This window comes from Panthera pardus, unplaced genomic scaffold, assembly GCF_024362965.1.
Source record: "Panthera pardus isolate Hobbes unplaced genomic scaffold, ASM2436296v1 HiC_scaffold_6, whole genome shotgun sequence".
Classification (NCBI taxonomy): Eukaryota; Metazoa; Chordata; class Mammalia; order Carnivora; family Felidae; genus Panthera; species Panthera pardus.
The window spans coordinates 65,672,418-65,694,492 of NW_026526991.1; the positions used below are offsets into that span (position 1 = coordinate 65,672,418).

Sequence of the window (22,075 nt, forward strand, 5' to 3'; positions counted from 1 at the left end):
CCAAGCCATAACGGGTATCTTCCATCCACGATTCCTGATTCTTCTTGATTCTTCGCAGCCAATTGTGTCGGGTTGCAAATGCGCAAACACCTCTAGGACCCCGGCTTCCTTTCTGTTTCTTTATGAATGAACCGGCTTTAGTCTGCGCAGGCGCAGCTCCTGGTTCTCCGGCTCCACGTGAGGCCCACCCTTCCCTCCTGCTGGCGGCCCCGCCCTTATCCTTTCCAATGAACCAATGGCGAGAGGCCTGGGGGGCGGAGCCCGGAGCGGCGCGGCACTGTAGATCCCCCGGCGCCCGGCTCCCTCGCGTTAGTCTTGCTGTGTTGTGATCACGTGGCCAGCTCCGGGCGCGGCGCTTGTTTTGGTTTTCCTCTAGCTTGCCCCTGGCAGCTTCAGGGTGAGCGACTTTCCTGTGCCGGTTGCTGCGCCTACCTTACACTCTGATCTCCCTTTCTTAGGGCTCTTTCAGCCCGCAGTTCTGCAAGCCCCTTGGGGCCGGCTACTGCCATGCCGTTAGTTCGCTACAGGAAGGTGGTCATTCTCGGGTACCGCTCTGTAGGTGAGTCTCCGCCTTGGGGAGAGCACCGACGCACCGCGGCTTTGTGGCCAGAGGAGGCGCGCTGTCGCGGGAACGCGACCCAGACAGGAATGGTGGCATCGATAGAACGGGGTTGTAGGGCGAGGATTGAAAGGATGGAGGAGGAAAGGCTGGGGTGGTGATAGTGTGTGGAGGGTTGCAGGAAGCAGGAGAACGTAAGGGTTAATGTGGGCTTGGTTGCCAGAACACCAGACTGGTCCCCAGTGTTACCCTGGGGACGGGGGGGGTGGGGGAGGGTGGGGGGGTGGGAGGGGGGGAGGATGGGGTCAGGATTTGATGGATGGGGGCGCGGTCTGTGTGGGGCAAGTCGCAGGTGTCCGGGCGCGAGGCGACTTGATCCTAGGGGAATCCCGGATCTTTCCAGGGGTGGGGTGGGGAAAGTCTGCAGGAAAGGCTTCCTGCGGCGCTACTGAATGCATCCGGTGGCCAGGGTGCAGAGACCCAAGGCGAAGAGGGTGAGGGTAGGCTAAGGAAAAACATTGCATGGCACCCACAGGCTAGGGTGCTAATTTGGGGTCCTCTTTAGCCCTGGGCCACAGCCCCCGAAAGGGCAGAGGATGTAAATGTGGATGGATGATTTGGATACAACTACCACTGCTTCCCACAGGGAAGACATCTTTGGCACATCAGTTTGTGGAAGGCGAGTTCCTGGAAGGCTACGATCCTACAGTGGAGAATAGTGAGTAGATGTCTCCCCTAGGGGTGGGGCAGGGAGGTCTTTGTTGCCCCATCCAATTCCGTAATTAGGGAGTTTCCTGGTGCCAAGGGGCTGATTTGATTAGACCTTAAATCTAATCTTTTCTCTAGTAATCCTGTTCTATGAGTGGAGCTAGAGAGTGGATTTTGCAAGATACTGCGTCCAGGATGGTGTAGATGTAGACAATGAGAACCTTAACATTGTCCCTCTAGCTGCCTGGAGAGCTCCCTAGACCCGGTCCATCTATATCACCCCTAGGGTTAAGAATGTATGGGGGCACACATTGCTAGCCCTACAAGCACCTCACAGTCAAGTTTTCTTTTCTTTTCAGCTTACAGCAAGATAGTGACTCTTGGCAAAGATGAGTTTCACCTACACCTGGTGGACACAGCAGGGCAGGTACCAGTTTGGGGTAGGGTATCTAAACATGGCAGTTCAGTTGTGGGAGATGAAGTCTGGTTGCCTCTGTGGCTCATCTGTAAAGTAGTATTAAAAGAAAAGCATTTTAGCAGAGGGTAGTGTGCAGTGCACAATGGAGCTACTCTGTAAATTCTTGTTGAATAGAAATGACTGGAATATTGAGTGCCCTAGGGAGGGTCCCCAGGATGCAACCCACAAACCTTTGCCAGCTGAGTGTTATGTATCTAGGTACTGATGTTTCTGTTTCTTGTCAGGATGAGTACAGCATTCTGCCCTATTCATTCATCATTGGGGTCCATGGTTATGTGCTTGTGTATTCTGTCACCTCTCTGCATAGGTAAGTGACCACGGTTATGAGTGGGGAACTTGGGAGGATCTGAGGGCTGTCTCAGAATAAGTTTATAGCTCCATTTCTTGTGTTTAAAGCTTCCAAGTCATTGAGAGTCTGTACCAAAAGCTACATGAAGGTCACGGGAAAACTCGGTGAGTGGCTCTGGGAGATAGAGATATAGTATGGACTTAAGGGGATGGAAGAGAGCAGGGGGTCCAAGTTAGGGAGGAGGCCAGGACAGATCCTGTCTCATCTGATGGGGAGTTGTCCAGCCTTGATGTGAAGGAGGTTGGGGTCCATGCAGAGTACGAGGGGATCCTATAGTAACTGGTATTTCTTCACAGGCTGCCAGTGGTGCTAGTGGGGAACAAGGCAGATCTCTCTCCAGACAGGTACGAAGATCTCTATACCTCAAGGCAGAGGAAAGTGAGATAGACTAGGAATCAGTCAAGGCTCTAGTCCTGGTTCTGCCACTGACCTTAACAGTCATTTCACCTCTTTTTTTTCTAACTTGAAGGTTAACACAGGATAACCCTTCTTTGTTTTTTAAATTTTAAAAATGTTTATTTATTTTTGCAAGGGGCGGGGGGAAAGGAGGAGCAGAGAGAGCAGATGACACAGAATCCGAAGCAAGCTCCAGGCTCTGAGCTACCAACACGGGGCTTGAACTCATGAACTATGAGATCATGACCTGAGCTGAAGTCGTATGCTCAACCGACTGAGCCACCCAGGTGCCCCTACAAGATAACCCTTCTATTGCAAAAGCTGTAATTTCATATTTCAAGCCTCCATCCTAGGCTTCTTTGTTTTCCTTGATTTTCTCCTTCCTCAAGCCTCCTCCCAAACCTTGGAAGTGGGATGGGTAAGAGGAAGTCTAGATTCTATAAAGATTTTGCAGAGAACATGGGGACATTGCTGTCCTCCTTCTTCACATCACAAATCTGTTTCTAGGGAAGTCCAGGCAGTTGAAGGGAAGAAGCTGGCAGAGTCCTGGGGTGCGACATTTATGGAGTCATCTGCTCGAGAGAATCAGGTGCTTGGCCTGAATATTAGGAAGGTGGTCGGGTAGCAGTGTTTTTCTTATGGCACTTCTTGGATATGGGGATGGTGGGGGAGTGGGGTATACACCTCAGAGCTGGGTCATATTGGTGGCAGTAACTAACTTTGTTGCTCTGATTCTCTGTCCCTTGCAGCTGACTCGAGGCATCTTCACCAAAGTCATCCAGGAAATTGCCCGGGTAGAGAATTCCTATGGGCAAGAGCGCCGCTGCCGTCTCATGTGAGCCCTCAGGCATTGGGTAGCTGCCTTGATTCTGCCCCTGGCACTTGCCAGGCTCCAGCGGGTGTAGGCCCTTAGGACTTCACGGGTATGGTTGCCAGCTGTGTTCCCAGTCCTCTGGTCACACAGTGTGGTACCCTCATGTTTGCACACTTTTCCCAGGCTCCAGTGGCCTGGTTGTCAATGTTTACAACGGGGCAAGGATGTCTCATGGGCACTGGCCTCTCGTCTTCTGTTTTTGCTAAATGAGTTGTTACAACCTGCAGGGTTGGGATATGAGTCCTAAGCATTCTTTATTCAGGACCCAGTCTTCTGTGCAGGTTTTGGGTGTTGGCTGTGTGAAGGGAGCTGGGGACTCCTGAAGTGGAGCTGACTCCCTAGGGTAACAATGTATATATGCAAATAAACTGAGAAATCTTTTCGTCTTGGCTTCTCTGTATGTGGGGAGAGCTCACAGCCAGTATCTCCTTTTCCAAGGAATGATGACTATGGCCTTTGGTGGGGAATAAGGGCTAACTCTTCCCTCCTATCTCATTGCTATTCCTTACTCCTCACTCATTCAGGAGGACCATTACCCTAAGACTTATTGCCTATTTTTTCCCACCTTCTTTTCTCCTAGGTTCTCCTGTACAGGTACCAGTTGGCTGCCACTCCCATCCAAGTTTATAGGCTCTCAAGATCCCCTTAACTACAGAAACACCACCCTCTAGTGGCCAGCTGCCACATGCTGACCTAGCTTCCCTCCTGGGGGAAGCTGGCACTCAGCATTTGATGGCACTCAGAGAGAGGATAGGGTTTGGGGAGGAAGGAAACCCCTCATCCTAGTGATGTAATAATTAAGAAGGAGGGTAGAGGCAGGGACGGAGTAAAGTGTTGGTGAAGATTTTGGCCTTCCAGAAGAGTCGAGTGAAGTAAGAAATAACGCTCCTGGTGTATATCAATCCTTCCATTCCCCATGTCCCCAGAGCCTTTCATTAAGTGGATGTTCTCTGGTCTTTTCATTACCTTTGGTGACCTTTTCACACCCTTCACACCTTTGGAATCATGTCACTTTTTTTAGGTGTCAAAAGGTATTGCTTTCTACTCTTTCTTATTGACCGGCCATCTCAGTAGGAGGATGGACATTTTAGCTAGGAAGGATCAGTCTTATCTGCCTCTAGTTTTCCTGCTCACCCCCCATCCCCACCAGACCTAGGGTCTAACTGGCATAATACTTCTGCCAAGGATTTACAAAGGTTACTGGAATAGTACCATTAACAGGGAGAACACAGACTACTCTTGCCAACTGAGGGACTCTGAGGTACCCTGTCAATGCACTTAGTTGGGAACGATGGGCAAAATCTTAGCTGTGACCTTGCTAGTGCTTGAGTCTAGGCTAGTTGGGCTTACAGCTGGGGTGACTGTTTGTCATACTGGTTTTTAAAAGTTCTGCCAGCTGCTTTTGCATCTCTAATCCAGAATCTAAAATATAAAGGCTGCTGGAAGGAGCATTCTCCAAAGGACAAGCTCAGTGGTTAAGGATTCTCTTTAGGGTGGTCACCACTCTCTTTCCTTATATTAAAATTAGGTCCTTTTATATACCTGACCTGGAATATTCAATATAGGTTATCTATTGCCCTGTTGCCATTGCCATGAGGTCTGGGGTAGACTTATAAATGTTCGAAGTTTTCTAAAAGTGTATCAAGCAATCTTAAAGTCCTGACAAAAATAATGAATAGTAGTCAATAGCTAGGTTAGAATACTTTTCCACTTAGCCGTGTGACCTTGCACAGTCACTTAACCTCTCTGAGCCTCAATTTCTCATTTATGAAGTGTAGTTAAATCTGCATAGAGTTGAGGTGAGTTAAGTTGTGGTGATATTTCAAATGCTTAGAACAGTTTCTCTTACATAATAAATTCTTGAGAAAGGTGGCTCTTGTGTTATTGGAGGTCTTTTTGGTGAAGGTCAGCCTCTCTGGCTCTGGATGTAGAGAGTAGGGAGGGACCTTTCATTTTCCAACTTCTGTCTCTTGGTTAATTTATTCACTATAGCTGGGACAAGTGTGGAGTTGCTGCTGGCTTTTTTTTTTTTTTTTTCTGAAATAGACCCGAATGGTCAGTGCAGGGTACAAGGTACCAGTGTGTGGCTAACACAGGGCATGCCTAGTTCTAATCCTTCCTATGAACCTGGCTAGTAGAGATTTAAAGGTTTTCTGCTCTGTTAATATGGAAGCCACAAGTCACATATGGCTATTTAAGTTTAATTTAGTATTAAAGTTAAACATAAAGTTCCTCAGTTGCACCACCTACATTTCAAAGTGCTCAATAGCTACATGTGGCTGAGTCGAATTAGTGTAGCTGTAACGCATTTCCATCACTGCAGAAAGTTCTATTGGATGGCATTATAAATAAACCCTTTTCCACAAAACCAGCCCTGCACCTGATTTACCTCTTTCTTCGCATCCTCCTTAAAAATAGTTGTGTTTTTTTTTTTTTATTATCTAGATATATACAATCCTAGGAAAAACATGGCCATTGGCTTGAATCATGGATGTCACTAGATGTAATTCGTTGGGAAATTTTACCTATTTTATTTAGCCTCAATCTCATCATCATAGAAACATAATTCTACGTAGCTCATAAGGAGGGTGAGGAATAACTAAGAATATATAAAGTATCTAGCACATAGTTAGTGTGTCTCTTTCTGTTCATCCCGTGGTTACAGCTAATGCAGAAAAGCCTTTCCAATCCTTTCTCACCCAGACTTACGGGGGTGTGTGGGGGAATGCCTGCAAGTAGTGTTTTGGGATCTTGTCTAGAGTAACAGCACTCCGGCCAGGTAGCAGAAAGGCTCCAAGGTACATCCCCTCTGTTTCCTAAAAAAGGGGACACAGGCCCTGAGGGTCCGGGGAGAAAGACTAGGGGTGGGGGTGGGAGCACCCGGGGAAAGGAAGGAAACTCCACATTTGTTTTGATGGGGGAGGTGTGTGTGGTGATTGTGGTAGCACTGAGTCTTCTTTGCTCACGGAGGGGTTTGAGAGCCACAAGGAACGACTAGGCACTCGTACCGCTTTCCTTAGGGCCCCCGAACGTGGCAAGAACCCACCCTTTGCAGCGCCAGGCGCCGTGCCTCACTTTCTCCATTTGCGGACTCCAGTTCCCAGGATGCAGAGCAGCGGCCAATCTCCTGGCTCTTCTTCCATCCCCCTCCCGGGAAAGATTGCCCCTGGCCAAGGCAAGGGGGCTGGTGGAGCTTCTGGGACTGAAAACTGCAAGGGAACGGAACTAGAAAGTGGCCGCAGTCCTAGTTTCACGAGCCGGTCAGTGAAGGAGGCAGGTCCAGGGCCGGGGCGCAGAGGAGGGGGGCTTCATTCCCACGTGTCTGCACAGCGGCCGGCCCGGCGCAGTCGGGGTTAACCCGAGGCGGAGGGATCCCACAGCGTGTGCGTAGAACTGCAGAGTCACAGCCTTTCCTCCGAGAGGGCCGTATCCCTCCGCCGCTCCGCTCCAACACAAAATAGGGCCGCGTCTTCTCCTTTCTCCGCTTCTCGAGTGGGGTTCCCCAGGCAAAAGAGCCCCCCGGATCTTGCGCCGGAGGCTTCCTGAATCTCTACGACCGCTGCCGAGATCTCGGGCCAGGAAATAGCCCCTTCGCAGGAACCACCCTACCGGCCGAACAGGAGGCGGAGGGGGGGGAGGCGGAGCGGCGCCGCGCTGCACTACTTTCCTCTCCGGTTGCAAATGGCTGCCTCGTTCCCCACTTTCCGCTCAGTTTCCTGACCCCCCGGTGCCGGGAGCCGGGGTTGGGCCATGCACCTCTAGGCCCCCCGCGATCACAGCCAGCCGGGGGTCGAGGGGGTGCCGCCGATCAGAGCCGGCCAGGCCGGGGGCGGGGCAGCTCCCGAGGCCAGAGGGGAAGGGAGGCGAGCGCAGGGCCTGGAGCGGCCGGAGGGGAGCGGGCAGAGGGCTCGCACCGCCCGCCCCTTCCTCTTCCTCGCCCACCTACCCTCCTCCCTTCCCCGGGGGGGAGCAGAAGGTGGGGGGCTCGAAGCCTCAGAGGGTGAGCGCTCGGGGTCGAGGAGCCCGGCGCTGGGTGTGTGTCAGGTTCAGCCCCGCGGCCCCGCCGGCTCCGCGTCGCCGTAGCTTGCGCGGCCCCGGGGCGCCGGCCCGGGCGGGGAGAGGGGCTCGGCGCTCCAGCGAGGGTCTCACGTTCCATCCGGGCCCGGCGCGGGGCGGCGCGGCATTCCTTCCGGGCTGCTGGGGAGGCGCCTCGACGTTCCATCTGGAGAGCCTCGACGTTCCGCCCGAGCCCGGCGCGGGCGGCCGGGGCGCTGGCCCGGCCCTAGGACTGAGAGGCCGCCCGGCGACGCGGATGCGGAGCCTGCTCGCCCAAGATCAAAGCCACCGGTGCTCTCTTTGTGTCCGCTCGGGATTCGCCGCCCTGGGGCTGTCCATGGAAACCTAAACTGCTGGAACCCGAGGCAGAGAACCCTTCTTTGGCTTCTTGCGTTTTTTTGGGGGAGGAGGGTGGCCACTCCGACCTGGATTTACCGTTCTTGGCCCCCCTAAGCCCCCCCGTGCGGGGGGCGGCTGTGATCGCTCTGGCGGTTGGAGGTCGGGGAGCGGCCCGGGCTCTGGCCATGTTCTCGGATGAGGATTTCTGGATCGCCCTGTGAAGAGGTGAGTGAAGTCTGCCCGGCCAGGGCCCAGAAAGGGTTGGACTGGGGGCATAGCCAGATGGACTATCTTGGCCGGAGCTGGCCTTTAGGTTGGAGAAAGGGGTGCCAGAGCTGAGGAGGGTTCCTTTGGCAGTGTCTGTCAAGGCAACCTGAGCCAGTCGCCGGGGCAGAACCGAGGCCTGGTGTCTTGGGGTGTGCCTCTTTAAAGACTGGGGGTTCAGGGAACCACGGGAGTTTGGGAACCTGGCCAGATCGCCTTTCTGCCTGTTTATTTTTGTGTTGGGGGGAGCTCTGCTAAACTAGGACCCAGGCCCTGATGCCAGCACCAATCCCAGTTGGCTGCTTCTCCCTCAGGGTTCCTTGTGGGCCTTGGGAACAGAACAACTTTGGGAGGGAGGATAGAGTGCCACTGCCAGGTCAGACTTACTGCCAGGTTGGACTTTAAGGTTGTTCTTGCCCATCCGGGCACCCAGAGCAGTCTCTGGGAGACTCCAGGAACCCTAGATATTTCACCAGGCCTTATTTCACTGTGCAAAGGGAGAGTGTGTGGAAATTAACTAGTGTGATGAAGGGGGTGGCTGGGGCAAGGAGGAGGCGGGGCTGGGGGCAGCTCTGGCCTTGCTGTTCAACTTTAAACTGCCCCTGCCTGACAAAGTGACCCCAGCAAGGCCTAGTGCTGTCTTAGCCTGCTTTGCCTCCCCTCCTCTGGGGATGGACATAATCTCTAGGGGATTATAGAGTAGGCCGTTGAGATTTGCTCCCTGCGAATGTGGGCTGCAAAAAAATGGCTTTTGTCTCCCGCTTTCTCTGGGCCTAGTGTGGAGAGCTGGTTGCCCATAAGTCCTGGCCAATCCCATAGGCCCCTCCCCAGACCTCTCCAAACCCTTTTCAATTAGGGAATGTTAACTGGTCCTCACATCCTGTCCTAAGCCTACAGAATAGGGTGGCCTGTCCCTCTTTGGAGGAGAAATGACCTGATCAAGAGCTGTTTCAGCCAAAGCTTGTGTTTCCAACCCTGGCAGGAGGTGTTGGGGAGAAGGGGTGTGTATGTGAGTGCATGAAGGTGCAGCATGAGCCTCATGCCTCTGAGCCCTGGGCTGGGACAGCCCCTCTCACAGCTGTCATGCTGCCCAGCAGGGATTTGGCTGGTGTGTTTTGCTCCCTCACTCCACCCTCTCCAACATACATAGGTTAGATCTCTTCCAGTCTGATCTTGGAGAAAATAGGGGTTTTGCCCTTGAAAGATTTCTGGGTGGTAACCCTGAGGTGAGAGGTGCTACAGGGGTGGTAGAGTGAGGCTAGCTGTCACCCATGCTCTCTGCCACTGCTGCCTCTGAAGGGTCCCTCCTGTTGTCTGTCCCCAAAGAGCTTCCTTAGGAGGGACCTCTCCTTGTTAGCTGTGGCTGACCCCAGGATGACCCAGAGACCGTCCGGAGGGTCGACGGGCCCAGTGTTGCCATTTGGATTCTTCCTGGAGGGCTGGCCCAAAATGGGGGTGGGGAGAGGTGTGGTTTGATTCTCAGGCTGGGAACCAGGAAGTCCTGAGTCCTACAGAAGAGCTGTTCACTCAAGGGCCTACTTCAGCCTTTCACCTCTCCAAGCTTCCATTTCCCCTTTGGCTGGGAAAATAGAGTTAACACTATTGGTCTGGGATGGTGTCAGGGAGGAGAGTGGGTTGAGATGAATCCCTGTCTTCTTCTTTGCTGTTTTGCGCCTCTTAGGCCTGGGGCTAAGGGAAGCCAGCACAATTTTACCTCCTAGATCTGTACTTCTTTGGGATCTCTCGTTCCCCAGAGGAAGCCTGGCTAGGTATTAACCCAATTTAGATCCAGGGAAAAACCCTTGGTGTATATGTATGTGTGTGTGTGATTTCTGGCTGTGAATGATGGGATGGGGGAACCTGTGGTCTTTATTTGTTTAGCTGTGTTCAGGGGCCTGGCAACTGGGACTTGGCATTGGGGCACAGGTGCTAGATTGCAGGGGGAGAGAAATGGAGCCCCAGCTTCTTGGAGGTGCCCCTAGATTGTTTTTGGCACAGCTTGGAGGATACTCTACCGTGTGCTACTTGGTCTATCTTCCATGTCCCCATGAATGAGGCTGTGGCTTTGGAAGATGTTGATACTCTGTCTTCCAAGGCTGACGAAGGTGGTTTCTGTATCTCCCCAAGCAGTGCCAGCCTTACCAGCTTGAGAGGGCTGCGCTCGGGGGAGGGCAGAGGAATTTGTCCCTCTGGCCTTGTGTGAAGCAGTCCTCCTCCCACCCGCTGTATTATCACTGTTGCTTTTTATTTCTTACTGTTTGTGACTCCTTTGGCCTCAACTTTTGAGAGCAGACCTGGTAGAGGATCTTTGCGGGTATGTAGTGGTAAGGAACACATTTAGGAAACTTTGAAGTCTTTGGGTGTGGTCGGGCCTTGAACGACTGCTTGGGAAGAGGGGGCTGGCTGGTACCCTGACCTCCAACCCCTACTTCCCAACAGTGGCTTCTAAGAGCCCCTTGAAGTTCCAGACCAGCTTTTCTGTGGGCCGGCCAGATGACCACCCGACTTTCCTTTCAGGTGTGGTTGTGTGGCAGGTTTGGGAAAGAGATGACCAGGGAATGGAGGTAACAGGTATCAGGTGATACTTCACTTTCCCAATCTGGTAGATTCTGAGAGTATGAAGGGAAAAAAGTAAAACAAAATTTCTTTTCCGGTGATATGTCACAGAAGGTGCATTGCTAGTCTCTGAAAATGGACTGTGAGCTCAGGGGAAGAGAACTGATATTGTGGTTCTTAGGTAATTGATTCATCAGTCCTAGGCACTTTTGAGGGTTCCCCCATCTAATTTGCCCCAGTCACACAATCCCAGTGGCTGACCACTGGGGTAGTTGATTTGGGAAGAGAGGCTTATCCTTACTAAGGTTGGTGTGGTCCCTCTGGTTAAATAAGAGTGGAAAAGGTGGGAGAGAGAAATTTCTCAAACTTTTATTTAGAGTTCTGTTTTAGGGATTCCCTCCTCCCATGCCCCCAGCTTCCTTAAGAACATACTTTCTTTTCTCTGCTTAAGCCCCTATCCCTCCCATTTAGAGCTGCTGGCACCTATCTCTTTCTCCCTTTTTCTTTTTTTAATTTTTTTTAATGTTTATTTATTTTTGAGAGAGAGAGAGAGTGTGTGAGTGAGAGTGTGGGGGAGGGGCAGAGAGAGCCAGGGACACAGAATCCAAAGCAGGCTCCAGGCCCCGAGCTGTCAGCACAGAGCCTAACACAGGGCTCAAACCCACAAACCATGAGATCATGACCTGAGCTGAAGTTGGACGCTTAACCGACTGAGCCATCCAGGCGCCCCTCTCCCTTTTTCTATAAGATGACTTTCTTCTTCCTCACCTCTACAACTTTGCTTTTCTCTTTTCTGTACTCTGCTTAGTTCTCTCTGAGGTTTAGGAAAATATGTTCAACGGGTGGGTCTCAACCTTCTTAGGTGTAACTTTAGATTGTTTCATTTGGCTCTGGTATAGTCAGGCGTATCTTAGAAGAGGGGACCGTTACCCCCCCACCCCCATAGTGTGTGTGGAAACCCTGCTTTACCAAAGAGGAAGGAAGCTACTCTGCTATGCTGTGTCCTCCCGGGTTTAGAACTCCTCTAAGTGGCAGTGTGCTTCCTGAGACTACAACTCCCAGCATGCCTAGCTTCAAGCCTAGCTACACATGCTCAGTAACTCTTAAGGCCCACTTCTGTTAACTACTAGGGACCTCTGAGGAGGAAGGGCAGTTAGTGTTGCTAAGGGCAACGACCTGAGGCCTTCAGGCTGGGTGAGATCCTGAGCTCAGTCACAGCAGGGGAGGGGAGATGGGAGGGGGCCTGAGCTGGATTTGGATGGGCTGTGGGTAGAAATTGGGGAGTTTCTTCTTTTGTGTTTGGGATCTCCTGTTTGAAACTGGTGGAAGTGGAGGAGATCCATCCATAGCTAGGCTTTAGTCCTAGTAATGTATTCTATACCCTGTAAGACCCCAGACTCTGTCTCTGGGAGAGGGATTTTGACTGGATTCAGACTTCTTGGGTTATGGCTACCCCTGGGTTGGCACTGATGTACCTCTGGGATGGTAGCTGACTTGAGATCTGAAGGAAAAGGCCAGGGAATAGGGCACAGCAGAAACCAAGAACTCAGACATGAAGCAAAGGGCAGTACTAGATACAGCTTGGATGCGCTTCTAGTTGGATGCTCCTGCCCTGGGAACTCTGACACAGGAGGTAGGAAGCAGGAAAAGGGAGAGGACCTCCTGAGAATCCAGAGCGGGAGAATAGGGTATGTGTTTATCTGGGGAGGAAGTAGGCAGTGGGTAAGGGTTAGGGAGAAAGTTTTTCCTTGTCATTAGAACAGGAGTTTGTAGGTATGGCTTTGCCCTGCTTTCTGTAAAGTAGTTACCAATAGCTGCCTTCCTCCTAGGATGCTAGGGAAAGTGTTTAGTGGGGAGACTTACTAGACATGTAGATCTTTCTTTCTGCTCTGACAGGTCTCCCCGAGAGGGCCCTGCCCAGTCGGAGAGAGGGATGGACAGCCAGAAGCCGCCTGGTGAGGATAAAGATTCAGAACCGGCAGGTGAGTAGGGCAAATTCTGGGTTTGCTGGCAGCTTTCTACCCTTCCCAGGCAACCTTAGATTTCTGGCGCTGGCACAAAGACAGGAGGTAAGTCTGTCTAATAGGTAATTGAAGGACTTTGTTCTTTGGAGCAAAAGTCAAATTGCCATCACTGTAATTCACCAAGGGTTTTGGTTAATCTCATGGGTCTGATCAGTGGGCTAGTATTTTTACTTATTTATTTATTTTTTTAATTTAAGTTAGTTAACATACATTGTAGTATCGGTTCCAGGAGTAGAAATTAGCGATTCATTATTTACATATGACACCCAGTGCTCATCCCAACAACCGCCCTCTTTAATGCCCATCACCCATTTAGCCCATCCCTGTCCCCCCAGCTCTCCTCCATCAACCCCTAGTTTGTTCTGTGCATTTAAGAGTCTCTTATGGTTTGCCTAGACTAGTACTATATAGAAGATGATGGCTGATGCTTGCTTCTCTGTTCATTCAGCTGATGGACCTGCAGCCTCTGAGGAGTCAGGCACCACTGAGCCAGACCTTCCCAACCCACATGTGGGGGAGGTCTCTGTGCCCAGTTCTGGAGGTCCTAGGCTTCAGGAGCCTCCCCAGGACTGCAGGTAACTTGGGGAAATGAGGATGTAAAGCCACACAAAGATTTGATTTGAGAGTCTAGACTTTCAAGGAGGAAGATTTAGGAAGATGAGTGTTTGGGAATCATAGGCATGCCAAATCATGTTAGGGGTGCCTTTGGGCAGCGGTCCGGCATGGTACTAACGCTTGTGTGTCCACAGTGGGGGTCCGGTGCGGCGTTGTGCTCTCTGTAACTGCGGGGAGCCCAGTCTACATGGGCAGCGGGAGCTACGGCGCTTTGAGTTGCCATTTGACTGGCCCCAGTGCCCAGTGGCGTCCCCTGGGGGGAATCCAGGGCCCAACGAGGCAGCGCTGCCCTGTGAGGACCTGTCACAGATTGGTTTCCCTGAGGGCCTGACACCTGCCCACCTAGGAGAACCTGGCGGTAAGTGAGGACAGGTGGGGTAGCTGACTTGGGCAGGAAAAGGGGGTAGGGACTGGGTGGTCCTGAGCCAGTCATTACCTTTCTGCTAACTCTTTCCTTTCTGTTTATCCTTTTCCATTATAAAGGGTCCTGCTGGGCTCACCATTGGTGTGCTGCGTGGTCGGCAGGCGTATGGGGGCAGGAGGGCCCAGAACTATGTGGTGTGGACAAGGCCATCTTCTCAGGGATCTCACAGGTGGGGCTGGGGCCAAGGGATTGCATAGGCACAGGGTAGAGCGAGCAGGGCTGGTGGGCTTCTGAGAGGCTAGAATGAGAAGGGCAGTGGTTAGACAGAGGCAGAGCCAGTGCCTGCCCTATTGCTTTGGGGAGAGCGGCTGGCACTGACACTTTGTCTTCACCCTGGCAGCGCTGTTCCCACTGCACCAGGCGCGGTGCCTCCATCCCTTGCCGCTCACCCGGATGTCCACGGCTTTACCACTTCCCCTGTGCGACTGCCAGCGGTTCCTTCTTATCCATGAAAACACTGCAGCTGCTATGCCCGGAGCACAGTGAGGGGGCTGCACATCTGGGTAAGAAGTCCTGCCCTCTGGACACAGGGCAAATAAGGGGCCAAGTGTGCCTGGGGTTTTTGTGTGAACTTATGCCCCACTAAAATAGATGTGAACTTTGTGAGCACAGGGACTTTTCCTTGTTTACCACGGTGTCTGCAGCGCCTAGAAGAGTGTCTCCCGTATATTGGGCAAATACCCAGTAACTATTTGTTGTTTGTTCGTTCTGTGTCTGTGGAATGCCTGTTACGTAGAGAGCACTGTGCTGAGTCCTGCAAGGAATCCATAGCTGACCCATCTTCTTTGTCTCTTCCCACGCTAGAGGAGGCTCGTTGTGCAGTATGTGAGGGACCAGGGGAATTGTGTGACCTGTTCTTCTGTACCAGCTGTGGGCATCACTATCACGGGGCCTGCCTGGACACTGCTCTGACTGCCCGCAAACGTGCTGGCTGGCAGTGCCCTGAATGCAAAGTGTGCCAAGCCTGCAGGTAAGAATAGGAGGGCAAGAGAGAAGCCTTAGGTGAAGCACAGGTTAGGGTTGAAAATGAGGGCAGGAAGGATCTGTTATGTGCCCTATGTGCCTGCAGGAAACCTGGGAATGACTCTAAGATGTTGGTCTGTGAGACGTGTGACAAAGGATACCACACCTTCTGCCTAAAACCACCAATGGAGGAACTGCCTGCTCACTCTTGGAAGTGCAAGGTGATTATCCCTCTGATTCTGCCTTACTCTCCCTAATTCTACCACCTATCACATCTCATTTCCCCATTGTGATGAGTCCTGTGCTCTCCTCCAGTCTGCTCTCTGACCAGTGCCTGTTTTGCCTGCTTACTTCCTCTAGGCATGCCGGGTATGCCGGGCCTGTGGGGCAGGCTCAGCAGAGCTGAATCCCAACTCTGAGTGGTTTGAGAATTACTCGCTCTGTCACCGCTGTCACAAAGCCCAAGGAGGACAGCCTGTCAGTTCTGTGGCTGAGCAGCATCCCCCTGTCTGTAGCAGGTAAGTAACATGGACTGAAGGAGATTGGGAAGTTACGCAGTTTGGAGGTATTGAGACTGGCAGGGGCCGTGTTAAAGCAAGTCGACTTTAAGAGGGGAGCCCCAAGGTGGGCGGTACGATCCGTAGCATTCGTGCCTCACCTCAGCACGCTGTCTAGGAGCTGATAGCTGATGAGAGCCCTGGTGCCTGCTCCCCTGTACCCTCTGCAGGTTCTCACCCCCAGAGCCTGGTGATACCCCCACTGATGAGCCCGAAGCTCTGTACGTTGCATGCCAAGGGCAGCCAAAGGGTGGGCACGTGACCTCTATGCAACCCAAGGAACCGGGGCCCCTGCAATGTGAAGCCAAACCACTAGGTGAGTAGGGTTTGAGGGTTCCTGAAAATAATTCCTGTCTGTTCTGTGACAAGGGACAGTTTCTGCTTTGCCTTAAACCCTGTACTTTTGATGGAGTAGAGCTGGGCTAGGTGGGAGCATAGTGTGTTATGTCTGCAGGGAGAGCAGGGGCCCAACTTGAGCCCCAGTTGGAGGCCCCCCTAAATGAGGAGATGCCACTGCTGCCCCCACCTGAGGAGTCGCCCCTGTCCCCACCACCTGAGGAATCGCCCACATCCCCGCCGCCTGAGGCATCGCGCCTGTCCCCACCACCTGAGGAATCACCCCTCTCTCCACCGCCTGAGGAGTCTCCTCTGTCTCCTCCACCTGAGTCATCACCCTTTTCTCCACTGGAGGAGTCACCGTTCTCTCCACCAGAGGAGTCCCCCCCATCTCCCCCACTCGAGACACCCCTGTCTCCACCGCCTGAAGCATCACCCCTGTCCCCACCATTTGAAGAGTCTCCCCTGTCCCCCCCACCTGAGGAGTTGCCTACTTCCCCACCTCCTGAAGCATCTCGCCTGTCTCCACCACCTGAGGAGTCACCTATGTCCCCTCCACCTGAAGAATCACCCATGTCTCCACCACCTGAGGCATCTCGTCTGTTCCCACCATTTGAAGAATCACCCCTATCCCCTCCACCAGAGGAGTCTCCTCTCTCCCCACCACCAGAGGCATCACGTCTGTCCCCACCACCTGAGGACTCGCCCATGTCCCCACCACCTGAAGACTCGCCTATGTCCCCCCCGCCTGAGGTATCATGCCTGTCCCCCCTGCCTGAGGTGTCACGCCTGTCCCCACCGCCTGAGGAATCTCCCCTGTCCCCACCACCCGAGGAGTCTCCCACGTCTCCTCCACCTGAGGCTTCACGCCTATTCCCACCGCCTGAGGACTCACCCGCTTCCCCACCACCCGAAGACTCACCTGCTTCTCCGCCCCCGGAGGAGCTGCTCATGACCCTACCGCTAGAGGAGTCATCCTTGTTGCCACTGCCTGAGGAGCCACGACTCTGCCCCCGACCTGAGGAGCTGTGCCTGTCCCCTCGGCCTGAGGAGCCGCGCCTGTCCCCTCGGCCTGAGGAGCTGCGCCTGTCCCCTCGGCCTGAGGAGCCCTGTCTGTCCCCCCGGCCTGAGGAGCCGCGCCTGTCCCCCGCACTTGAGGAACCGCGCCTGTCCCCTGCGCCTGAGAAGCTGCATTTATCCCCTCCGCTTGAGGAGCCACATCTGTCCCCCCGGCCTGAGAAGCCATGCCTGTCCCCTGCCCCTGAGGAGCTGTGTCTGTCTTCCCGGCCTGAGGAGCCCTGTCTGTCCCCCCGGCCTGAGGAGCCACGCCTGTCCCCCCGGCCTGAGGAGCCACGCCTGTCCCCCCAGCCTGAGGAGCCATGCCTGTCCCCCCTGCCTGAGGAGCCGCAGCTGTCCCCCGTGCCTGAGGAGCTACGCCTGTCCCCCGGGCCTGAGGAGCCGCGCCTGTCCCCCCAGCCTGAGGAGCCGCCCCTGTCCCCCCGGCCTGAGGAGTTGCGCTTGTCCCCCCAGCCTGAGGAACCGCGCCTGTCCCCTCGACCTGAAGAGCCCCCTGAGGAGCCAGGCCTATGCCCTGCACCTGAGGAATTGCCCTTGTTCCTCCCACCTGGGGAGCCACCTTTATCCCCCTTGCTTGGAGAGCCGGCCCTGTCTGAGCCTGGGGAACCACCTCTGTCCCCTCTACCTGAGGAGTTGCCGTTGTCCCCATCCGGGGAGCCATCCTTGTCACCTCAGCTGATGCCACCAGGTAAGGGGATGTTAGTCCCCCTTTGTCTGGGACAGTCTTAATTCTTTATGGTGCATCTAATCTAAGAGCCTCCCTTTTTCTATTTCCAGATCCTCTTCCTCCTCCACTCTCACCTATTATTACAGCTGTGGCCCCGCCGGCCCTGTCTCCTTTGGGGGAGTTAGAATACCCCTTTGGTGCCAAAGGGGACAGTGATCCTGAGTCGCCATTGGCTGCCCCCATCCTAGAGACACCCATCAGCCCTCCACCAGAAGCTAACTGCACTGACCCTGAGCCTGTACCTCCTATGATCCTTCCCCCATCTCCAGGCTCCCCAATGGGACCAGCTTCTCCCATCCTGATGGAACCCCTTCCCCCTCAGTGTTCTCCACTCCTGCAGCATTCCCTGCCTCCCCAAAACTCCCCTCCTTCCCAGTGCTCTCCTCCTGCTCTGCCACTGTCCATTCCCTCCCCACTGAGTCCCATGGAGAAGGCAGTGGAGGTCTCAGATGAGGCTGAGCCACATGAGATGGAGACTGAGAAAGTCCCAGAACCTGAGTGCCCAGCCTTGGAACCCAGCCCTACTAGTCCTCTCCCCTCCCCCATGGGTAACCTTTCCTGCCCTGCACCTAGTCCTGCCCCAGCTCTGGATGACTTCTCCGGTCTGGGGGAAGATACAGCCCCTCTGGATGGGACTGACACTCCTGGTTCACAGCCAGAGGCTGGACAGACCCCTGGCAGTTTGGCTAGTGAACTTAAGGGTTCCCCTGTGCTCCTGGACCCCGAGGAGCTGGCCCCTGTGACCCCTATGGAGGTCTATGGCCCAGAATGCAAGCAGGCAGGGCAGAGTTCACCCTGTGAAGAGCAAGAGGAGCCACGTGCACCAGTGGCCCCTACCCCACCCACTCTCATCAAATCCGACATCGTTAATGAGATCTCCAATCTGAGCCAGGGTGATGCCAGTGCCAGTTTTCCTGGCTCCGAGCCCCTGCTAGGCTCTCCCGACCCCGAAGGGGGCGGCTCCTTGTCCATGGAGCTGGGGGTATCTACAGACGTTAGTCCAGCCCGAGATGAGGGCTCCCTGCGACTCTGTACTGACTCGCTGCCAGAGACTGACGACTCGCTACTGTGTGATGCTGGGACAGCTATTGGCGGAGGCAAAGCTGAGGGGGACAAGGGGAGGCGGCGTAGCTCCCCAGCTCGTTCCCGCATCAAACAGGTGAGAGGCCATCCAGCCACTGGTTGTGGTCAATGTGATGTCAGTGTCAGATGTGTGATCCTATGCCACGGATAGCTTTCTACCTGGTTTACTGAATCCTAGACTCTTCAGGGATCCTTTGTTGATCTTCTTTGTTAAGGGAAATACTGATACATAGAGAGGGAAGTGAAGTGCCCGGGTTCGTAGTTACCCAGTAGGAGAATGAGGACTAGAAAGTCAGGTCTCTCTAGCCAGTGTTTTTCTCATTGTGCCGTGTTGGTCACTTTCTCCTTGGGATGGGGGCATGGTTTGAGCTGGAGCTATCTACCTGTCACGGAGAGCTTGGCTTTTCCCCTGCCCTGAGTAGGACTCCTGGGCCTTATCACCTGTCATGCTCTGTCCGTTCATCCTTCCCTTCCCCCCTGAGCCTGTAGACCCAGTACACTACAGGATTACAAACTCCTTACTTGCTGTTGTAATCGTCCTCTTCCCTCACTTAGGGTCGCAGCAGTAGTTTCCCAGGAAGACGCCGGCCACGTGGAGGAGCACATGGAGGACGCGGGAGAGGACGGGCCCGGCTAAAATCAACTACTTCTTCCATTGAGACTCTGGTAGTAAGGAGAGGCTTCCCATTTCCCAAACATGCTTCAGCTGGCCCTTTCAAGATTAAACACCCTTTAAATCCTGCCAGTCCCCTGCACGCCCACCTACCTGCTTGCTAGCCTAGGGCCTGTCCAGCTATGTCTGTGCTTCTGTCCACCTGGCCCCCAGGCTTCTCTGAAATCTCTGCTGTTGGGCTGAGGCCAAGTTTGGGAGCTGGGGTGTTCTTCTGCTTCTTAGTCCTGGCTCCTGGCCTTCATCTTAGCCAGGGGTTCACGCCTCCTTCCCCCCAGCACCAAAGAGGAAAGCGGCTTAGTGGGGGCAGATTTAGCTGCCTCACTTGCCACAACTCTCTGCCTGTAAGGTTGCTGATATCGATAGCTCTCCCAGCAAAGAGGAAGAAGACGACGATGACGACACCATGCAAAATACTGTGGTTCTCTTCTCCAACACAGACAAGTTTGTCCTAATGCAGGTACTGTACTTGCCTGTGGTATAGTTCCATCCTCAGCACTGAGACCTGGCAGACCCGATGTTGGCTGGGCATATTTTGGTGGGAGGGTAAATGGGGAAGACCAAACTGAGGACCTGCTTCTGGGGATACCCAGCTAATGTGAAAACACAGTGAATCAGGATCATGTTGTTTGTTTGTTTGTCCATCCATCAAATTTCTCTTTAGTGTCTCCTCTGGGCTGGGCAGTGAGCTAGGAGCAAGGGGTATAGCCGTAAAAAAGGCAAAAATGATCTCTGCCCTATTGAAGCTTATAGCCTGGGGAATTTAATGTATGTTCCCACCTGAATCATCTCAAAGCTGATAGAATTTTGTCAGATATGTTACTCTCTCATCCTGACTAGTCTTTATCCTTCTTACCTTCCTTTCACTTCTCCTTCCTTTTACCCATGTCAGGATGTACCAATTCAGATTCCCTGGTCAGATGAGCAAGGCATGATAGGAAGGAACAGGCCCGTGATAGCTAAGTGTCCTGACAATGGGGGGTGGGTTTTTGGTTCCTTGACTCCCCCCTTTCAGATTAGTGTTGTAGTTGGTTGCTGGGACTGAATGGGATTGAAGAGGCCAGGTTGGACATTCGGGTTTCTCTGTGTTTCTCTAGGACATGTGCGTGGTATGTGGCAGCTTTGGACGGGGAGCAGAGGGCCACCTCCTTGCCTGTTCCCAGTGTTCTCAGTGCTATCACCCTTATTGTGTCAACAGCAAGGTGAGTTCAAGGCCCAAGAGGCCTGGACTGGGAAATGGGGTCAGTTATTTCTTACATTAGGCCCCCATTCTAGTCACACTATTTAAAAAATTTTAATTTGAGTATAATTGATATTGTTTGCTTAAAATGGCCATTGGTCATGGAAGTTACTTGTCAGTCACTAGTGGTTACAAACTCATCTTGGGGCAAAGTACTTTGGAAATCATGGTGGTCTTTATTAAGTTTCTTTGTCGTAGATCATGATTGGTATAATTTAATCCATCGTCTGAGTTGTGAAAACTTTACATGGTCTGGAGATAAAATATAAAACCAAAATCATAAGCACAAGTCTGCAAAGAGAAAGCAGTGTTTTTGACCCAAGTGTGGTCACTTGTTTTGGGGTTTTCATTAATGCTGATTTAGAACTCACTGCTGACATTCACTAATTTGTAGCGATAGCAGATTCTAAACGTTCAAGAAATGTTGGGGGAGGTACAACCTAATTCTACCCACAGTCTTTTGGGGACTTGGCTAGCAAAAGATTGTAATGAGGTAGTGGCTGGGTGAGGCCATTCTCTGATCAGCAGAGATCCCTGGGACCCTAAGTTTAGAGTCACTACTTTTGGGGATGGAGGTGCTCTGCGTAGCCTTCCTGTGTTCAGATGGAGGTCTGGCCTGAGCACTGAGGTCCTCCAGCCCTACCCACGTAAGTCCCACCCTCCCCTAAGAAGTCTTCCCTCTCCTGTACGTCACACCCTGAAGAATTGCCATCTTCTGCCCCAGATCACCAAGGTGATGCTGCTAAAGGGCTGGCGTTGTGTGGAGTGCATCGTGTGTGAGGTGTGCGGCCAGGCCTCGGACCCCTCACGCCTCCTGCTCTGTGATGACTGTGACATTAGCTACCACACATACTGCCTGGACCCGCCACTGCTCACCGTGCCCAAGGGTGGCTGGAAGTGCAAATGGTAGGGAGACCTGGGATCTTGAGCGGCCTGGGCAGGAGATGTTGGAGGGATGTGATGTTGCTGACGTGACAGAGGCTGGGTTTAGAAGGCTGGGCTGGGTGCTTGCTTCTCAATGAAGACGTCTCTGGATACCTTGGGGAGGCTAGGTACTGAGGGTCTGTCTTTCTGCCCCCACCAGGTGTGTGTCTTGTATGCAGTGTGGGGCTGCCTCCCCTGGCTTCCACTGTGAATGGCAGAATAGTTACACACACTGCGGGCCCTGCGCTAGCCTGGTGACCTGCCCTATCTGTCATGCCCCATATGTGGAAGAGGACCTCCTAATCCAGTGCCGCCACTGTGAACGGTGAGGGTGTCCTCCCCTTATATGGGTCTCCTCTTCCCTGTTCTTAGCCTTGCACTGTCTGGGTTTATTTCTTCCTGTTTCCCTTCTTCCAGGTGGATGCATGCTGGCTGCGAGAGCCTCTTCACAGAGGATGACGTGGAACAGGCGGCCGACGAGGGCTTTGACTGTGTCTCCTGCCAGCCTTATGTGGTAAAGCCTGCTGGTGAGTACCAGGTGCTGGGGAGAGGGGAGCAGGGGTCAGGGCAGGGCTGTCTTACTTTGGGACAGGGCCTCAAGCTGCCTTGGTTTGCCCATCTCTTCCATAGCGCCTGTTGCTCCTCCAGAGTTGGTGCCTATGAAGGTGAAAGAGCCAGGTGAGTCACAGAAATCCCGAATGCCAAGTCTGGAAGAGACCTTAGACGCTGTCTAGTCCAGCTCCAACCCAACTTCATCTCCTCATTTTCAAAGGAGGAAACTAAGATCCTCAGAGGTTGAGTGGCCTGCTCAAGGTCACCCCCAGTAGGTTAGTGATAAAGTTATAACGAGAACCAA

At 53.3% G+C, this 22,075-nt stretch overlaps 2 protein-coding genes across 13 annotated transcripts in view; both read left to right on the plus strand.

Annotated features, from left to right (window-relative positions):
- Positions 1 to 301: 301 nt before the first annotated feature.
- RHEBL1 (RHEB like 1) lies at positions 302 to 3,744 on the plus strand. 2 transcript variants are annotated; one of them, XM_019419228.2, is made up of 8 exons: positions 302 to 559; positions 1,206 to 1,277; positions 1,627 to 1,694; positions 1,970 to 2,052; positions 2,142 to 2,198; positions 2,391 to 2,438; positions 2,998 to 3,079; positions 3,240 to 3,744. In XM_019419228.2, exons 1-8 carry the CDS (start codon positions 508 to 510, stop codon positions 3,327 to 3,329), a joined length of 552 nt encoding a protein of 183 aa, XP_019274773.1. In that variant the 5' UTR covers positions 302 to 507; the 3' UTR covers positions 3,330 to 3,744. The 2 variants fall into 2 exon arrangements, with proteins under 2 accessions (XP_019274773.1, XP_019274774.1); XM_019419229.2 differs by lacking the exon at positions 302 to 559 and adding an exon at positions 618 to 753 and having other exon boundaries at positions 1,125 to 1,277.
- A 3,044-nt stretch (positions 3,745 to 6,788) lies between these two features.
- KMT2D (lysine methyltransferase 2D) overlaps positions 6,789 to 22,075 on the plus strand; it is a 40,364-nt gene continuing 25,077 nt past the window's right edge. For 4 of the 11 annotated variants that reach the window (XM_053895573.1, XM_053895583.1, XM_053895578.1 and 1 more), the window contains exons 1-19: positions 6,789 to 7,984; positions 12,476 to 12,561; positions 13,052 to 13,178; positions 13,353 to 13,576; positions 13,702 to 13,811; positions 13,983 to 14,145; positions 14,447 to 14,612; positions 14,712 to 14,826; positions 14,966 to 15,123; positions 15,333 to 15,478; positions 15,617 to 17,263; positions 17,353 to 18,461; positions 18,941 to 19,054; positions 19,405 to 19,515; positions 20,153 to 20,257; positions 21,020 to 21,201; positions 21,380 to 21,544; positions 21,637 to 21,746; positions 21,850 to 21,897. In XM_053895573.1, the coding sequence (XP_053751548.1) occupies positions 12,513 to 12,561; positions 13,052 to 13,178; positions 13,353 to 13,576; positions 13,702 to 13,811; positions 13,983 to 14,145; positions 14,447 to 14,612; positions 14,712 to 14,826; positions 14,966 to 15,123; positions 15,333 to 15,478; positions 15,617 to 17,263; positions 17,353 to 18,461; positions 18,941 to 19,054; positions 19,405 to 19,515; positions 20,153 to 20,257; positions 21,020 to 21,201; positions 21,380 to 21,544; positions 21,637 to 21,746; positions 21,850 to 21,897 (4,849 nt within the window). In that variant the 5' untranslated portion in view covers positions 6,789 to 7,984; positions 12,476 to 12,512. The remainder of the gene's footprint in view (positions 7,985 to 12,475; positions 12,562 to 13,051; positions 13,179 to 13,352; positions 13,577 to 13,701; positions 13,812 to 13,982; positions 14,146 to 14,446; positions 14,613 to 14,711; positions 14,827 to 14,965; positions 15,124 to 15,332; positions 15,479 to 15,616; positions 17,264 to 17,352; positions 18,462 to 18,940; positions 19,055 to 19,404; positions 19,516 to 20,152; positions 20,258 to 21,019; positions 21,202 to 21,379; positions 21,545 to 21,636; positions 21,747 to 21,849; positions 21,898 to 22,075) is intronic. The other 7 variants (XM_053895579.1, XM_053895577.1, XM_053895580.1 and 4 more) reach the window with 3 other exon arrangements.

Bases quoted from the DNA above. Each gene is read 5' to 3' on its own strand.
- RHEBL1 (XM_019419228.2), top strand. From the start codon at position 508: ATGCCGTTAGTTCGCTACAGGAAGGTGGTCATTCTCGGGTACCGCTCT. The intron at 1,695-1,969 runs GTACCAGTTTGG...GTTTCTTGTCAG, and splicing joins TGGTGGACACAGCAGGGCAG to GATGAGTACAGCATTCTGCC. The intron at 2,053-2,141 runs GTAAGTGACCAC...TTGTGTTTAAAG, and splicing joins TCTGTCACCTCTCTGCATAG to CTTCCAAGTCATTGAGAGTC.